The sequence below is a fragment of the Carlito syrichta genome, unplaced genomic scaffold, assembly GCF_000164805.1.
Source record: "Carlito syrichta isolate Samal-C Ts95f unplaced genomic scaffold, Tarsius_syrichta-2.0.1 Scaffold305544, whole genome shotgun sequence".
NCBI lineage: Eukaryota > Metazoa > Chordata > Mammalia > Primates > Tarsiidae > Carlito > Carlito syrichta.
This window is the reverse complement of record NW_007249640.1, coordinates 135,180-140,633: the sequence shown is the minus strand read 5'-3', so window position 1 is coordinate 140,633 and position 5,454 is coordinate 135,180. Positions and strand designations below refer to the sequence as shown.

Here is a 5,454-nt window from a genome sequence, read left to right as displayed (position 1 = left end):
CCACGCCCAGCTGATTTTTTCATTTATTGTAGAGATGAGGTCTCGCTGCCCAGGCAAGTCTCGAACCCGCGGGCTCAGGCAATCCATTCACCTCAGCCTCCCAAAGACATGGGATCACAGGCTGAGCCACCAAGCCTGGCTGAATAATTTTTTAATTTATTGTAGAGACCAGGTCTTGCATGTTGCCTAAACTGGTCTCAAATCCCTGGACTCAGGCAATCCAATTGCCTTGGCCTCTCAAAGTGCTAGGATTACAGGTGTAAGCCACCATGCCTGGCTTCTTTCTTTTCCTATAAAAGTGACACATTAAGGACGGGCTTGGTGGCTCAGCCTGTAATCCCAGCACTTTGGGAAGCCGAGGCGAGTGGATTGCCTGAGCCTGTGGGTTTGAGATCTGCCTGGGCAACTTGGTGAGACCTAGACTCTACAATAAATCAAAAACTAGGCCGGGCTCAGTGGCTCAGCCTGTAATCCCAGCACTTTGGGAGGCCGAGGTGAGTGGATTGCCTGAGCCCGCGGGTTCGAGACCCACCTGGGCAACTTGGTGAGACCTCATCTCTACAATGAATCAAAAATCAGTCGAGCATGGTAGCGCATGCCTGTAATTCCGGTTACTCGGAAGGCTGAGGCAGAAGGATCGCCAGAACCCAGCAGGTCAAGGCTGCAGTGGCCGAGAGAGGCTACTGCACTCCAGTCTGGGTGACAGAGTGAGACTCCAACTCAAAAAAAAAAAAAAAAAAAATCAAAACTAGTCAGACGTGATAGCGAGCACCTATAGTTCCGGCTACTTGGAAGGCTGAGGCGGAAGGATCGCCGGAGCCCAGCAGGTGGAGGCTGCGGTGGCCGGGAGCATGCCACTGCACTCCAGTCTGGGCAATAAAGTGAGACTCCAACTCCAAAAAATAAATAAATAAATAAAAGTGACACATTGGTTGGGCTCATTGGCTGGGCTCATTGGTAGCTCAGCCTGTAATCCCAGCGCTTTGGGAGGCCAAGGTGAGTAGACTGCCTGAGCCTGTGGGTTCAAGACCCACCCGGGCAACTTGGCAAGACCTCATCTCTACAATAAATCAAGAATTAGCCGGGCGTGGTAGCATGCACCTGTAGTTCTGGCTACTTGGAAGACTGAGATGGAGAGATCGCCAGAGCCCAGTGGGTTGAGGCTGCGGTGGCTGGGAGCGTGTCACTGTACTCTAGTCTGAGCCACGGAGTGAGACTCCAACTCAAAAAAAAAAAAAGTAACACATTATAAAAATTTTAATAAAGAAAATAAAAATCAAACACTACACATGAGGATAAATATATGGTGTGACAATTAAGTTTGCAAACTTGCCACCATGTGCACACACTGGCAACACTGTACAAACAACCCAGTAAGGTTTCATAACTTTGGTATATTAATATCTCACAGCTGTGTTCATGTCAATGTGTGGCAGTGTTTTGCTGAGTGGCATTCATTATTGTTGCTTGTTTTTGTGTGCCATTGCATGTTGGAGCTTGAATTAGAGCAACAAACAAACAAGTTTCTTGTTAAACTTGGCAAAAGTGGAAGTGAAATCAGGGACATGTTAGTCCACATTTATGGGGGATAATGCCATGAAGAAAATGGCTGTATACAAATGGATTAAATGTTTTTCTGAGGGGAGAAAATATCATCGATGAAGTGAGGTTAGGACAGCCAGTAACAAGCAGAACTGACAAAAACACTGCAAAAATTTGTTGAACTATGCATCAGAATCGTTGACTGACTATGAGAAGCATAGTAGACCAAACAACCATAAATAGACAAAGTTAGGAAAATAGCATGTAAATACCACTACACCTGGCTAATTATTTTATTTTTTTTTTTTATTTATTTATTTTTGAGTTGAAGTTTCACTCTGTCGCCCAGACTGGAATGCAGTGGTCGCTCCCAGCCACCGCAGCCTCGACCTGCTGGGTTCCGGCGATCCTTCTGCCTCAGCCTTCCAAGTAGCTGGAACTACAGGCGCGCACTGCCATGCCCGGCTAATTTTTGATTTATTGTAGAGATGAGATCTTGCCAAGTTTCCCAGGCAGGTCTCGAACCCGCGGCCTCAGGCAATCCACTCACCTCAGTCTCCCACAGCGCTGGGATTACAGCCTAAGCCACCAAGCCCGGCTACGAAAATCTTAACTGAAAATCTTGGCATGAGAAATGTGTGTGCAAAAATGGTCCTAAAGGTGCTATTGCATCACGAAAATGCACCAGCTCACACAGCACTGTCTGTGAGGAAGTTTTTAGCCAGTAAACAAATAACTACATTGGAACACCCTCCCTACTCACCTGATCTGGCCCCCAGTGACTTTTTTCTTCACCCGAAGATAAAGAAAATATTGAAAGGAAGACATTTTGATGACATTCAGGACATTAAGGGTAATACAAAGACAGCTCTGATGGCCATTCCAGAAAAAGAGTCCATAGTGATATTCAGCAATGAGGTATAGAGCACTTTTTCTAGGATTAGTTTGCAAAATCAGACCTCAAATGTTCTTTTTTACTATGCAAAATAGATATATGTGTTTGTTGTGTTTATTTTGTAAAGAATAATGGAATGTCTATATATTCTGTTTTATAGTCCCCCACCTACATTTACTGAATCATGACTGTCTTCCCAAGTCCTTAAAAACATTCTTTCAAGGCATGTTTTTTTGTTTGTTTGTTTTGTTTTGTTTTTTTAGTTGGAGTCTCGCTCTGTCGCCCAGACTGGAGTGCAGTGGCACACTCACGTCCACCACAGCCTCGACCTGCTGGGTTTAGGCAATCCTCCGCCTCAGTCTTTCAAGTAGCTGGAACTACAGACACACGCCACCACGACTGGCTAGTTTTTGTGATTTATTGTAGTTGCCCAGGCTGGTCTTGAAGCCCCAGGCTCAGGGAATCAATCCTCTTGCCTCGGCCTCCCAAAGTGCTGGGATTATAGGTTGATGCACCATGTCTGGCCCCAGCTAATTTTTTGATTTACCGTAGAGATGAGGTCTCGCCAAGTTGTCCAGGCTGTTCGTGAACCCATGGGCTCGGGCAATCCCCTCATCTTGGTCTCCCAAAGTGCTGGGATTACAGGCTTGAGCCACTGTGCTTGGCCTCAAGGCATTTTTAATCTTATGGATATACTCTAGGATACTTAACTAGTTTCCTATTGATGAAGATTTTTCTTCTATTAAACAATGCTGCACTGAGCATCTTGGTTGATAAATCTGCACATATTCAGGATTATATTAAAACAAACTCTGAGGATTAGAACTGCTGGATCAAAGATTTTTAGGGCTTTTGAACATTACAAAAATATTTCCAGAAAAGTAGAAACAATTTATTCTCCCATAAGTAGTGTATGAATGCCTATTTACCAACACCAGTTGGGCATTTAATCTTAGAAATCCTGTCAAGGTATGGAAAAAAGGAAGGCCAGGCATAATTTAAAAATTCTTGGTTCTCAGTCCAAGAATGTCTTTAACATAAGGTGCTGACTTCATGTCCTACTGCTCTAGCCTTTGATCTGTTTTCTCTAGCCACACCAGCATCATTGCTGTTCCTCAAATGTGCCAGGCACAGCCCAGCCTTAGGGACTTACACATGTCTCCCCTCTATGCGAGCCTCCTCCCCCAGGTCTCTGCATGGCTAAGTCCCTCAGCACCTTCAGCTCTTTGCTCCAATACAACTTTGCAGTGAAGCCTGCCCCGTGCGCCCTGTTCAATACCTGCCAGTCACCTAGCCACATTCCGTACACTGGATCCTTCTCACCGGGCTCTACTTTTCTTCCTCAGTACTTACCATGTTCTAGTATATTATGTGTACTGTTTACGGTATGTATCTTCTAGCTAGAAAATACATTTCGTAAGTGTAGGGACTGTCATCTGTAGACAATAAATACTTGCAGACTAAACAAGAGAAGCATAGTTTATGGATGATACCACCACTGGAGGGGGCGTCCACTTTAGTGGACCTTCTAGGCTCTGTACCTGGTTCAATTTCTTGAACTCCACCACTTGGAAGAAGATGTGTTCAAGGATATGTTTGGCATCTTGTTGATCCTTTGGTAGTTTACTGGTTACTCCAAGAATGTCACCACACTTCCTGACATAGAATTCCAGGTCTTCCTCAGTACCTACGCACAGTTGGGGTAGTTAGATTAACCCTTAACTCTGCCCTTCCCCAAGTACAGATTTAGTGTGGTTTAGGTATCCTCTATCAAAGTTTCCACATTTTTTATGATCACTCTCCTCTTCCTAGAGTAGTATGACCACAGGACTTCAACACTAACAAACTCTAGAGATCCCTAATGTACTGCTTTTATAAATTACAACAAAAATGTGATGCTCTTAATCAGAATAAAGAAGAACTGTTTCTGGCTTTCCTACTCCCAAGATCTAGCATTCCTATATTACAAAGAACAGGAGCAACCAGTAGGAAATCAAATGATAATTCTGTGAATGCAACAAGGATCACTATGAGAAGGGCATAGGAGTGATTTAAAACAGCATTTGCTATAACAATATTATAGAAAGAAAATAAAAGAAGAAAAAAAAAAATCACCAATAATCCCATCAATAACACATCACCCATAATACCATCAATACCTCCAACAGCTCTATGTAGAGCATAGACAACACCAGCTTTCTCACAGTATACTGTGATTTATTTTTCCCCTTCTGACTTGCATTTTTTAAAGTTATGATAGAACTGTGAAGTTTTTTTGTTTTTGTATTTTTTTTTTTTGAGTTGGAGTCTCACTCTGTCACTCAGACTGGAGTGCAGTAGCCGCTCCCAGCCACCGCAGCCTCGACCTGCTGGGCTCCGGTGATCCTTCCGCCTCAGCCTTCCAAGTAGCTGGAACTCCAGGCACACGCTACCACGCCCGGCTAATTTTTGATTTATTGTAGAGACGAGGTCTCGCCAAGTTGCCCAGGCGGGTCTCGAACCCACGGACTCAGGCAATCCACTCACCGTGTTTTTGTACTTTTTTGAGTTGGAATTTCACTCTGTCATCCAGGCAGGAGTGCAGTGGCACGTTCACGACCACTGCAGCCTCGACCCGATGGCTCAAGCTACCATTCCGCCTCAGCCTTCCAAGTAGCTGGAACTATAGGCATGTGCCACCTCACCTGGCTAATTTTTTGATTTATTGTAGAGATGCGGGCTTGCTAAGTTGCCCAGGCTGGTCTCGACTGCATGGGCTCGCAAAGTGCTGGGATTATAGGTGTGAGGCACTGCACCCAGCCTGTAAATTTTTAAAATTAAGACATTCAAACATATCCTAGCTCTATCCCACCAATACTATCTCGAATAATTATTGCTCTACACACCTCTGTATAAATACAAGTTTAAACACAAATGGGATCAAACTATAAGAGTTCTGTAAGATGTCTTCAATATTCAACAATGAGCCGGGCTTGGTGGCTCAGCCTGTAATCCCGCGCCTTTGGGAGGCTGAGGTG

General features: G+C 44.5%; 1 protein-coding gene across 6 annotated transcripts in view; it reads right to left on the bottom strand.

The window, feature by feature from the left end:
• The window catches only part of IFT52 (intraflagellar transport 52), a 49,007-nt gene that overhangs the window by 1,421 nt on the left and 42,132 nt on the right, over positions 1-5,454 (bottom strand). For 5 of the 6 annotated variants that reach the window (XM_008061717.1, XM_008061719.1, XM_008061718.2 and 2 more), the window contains one exon: positions 3,979-4,124. The exons of the other annotated variant lie outside the window; for it this stretch is intronic. In XM_008061717.1, the coding sequence (XP_008059908.1) occupies positions 3,979-4,124 (146 nt within the window). The remainder of the gene's footprint in view (positions 1-3,978; positions 4,125-5,454) is intronic. 6 annotated transcript variants of the gene reach the window in all.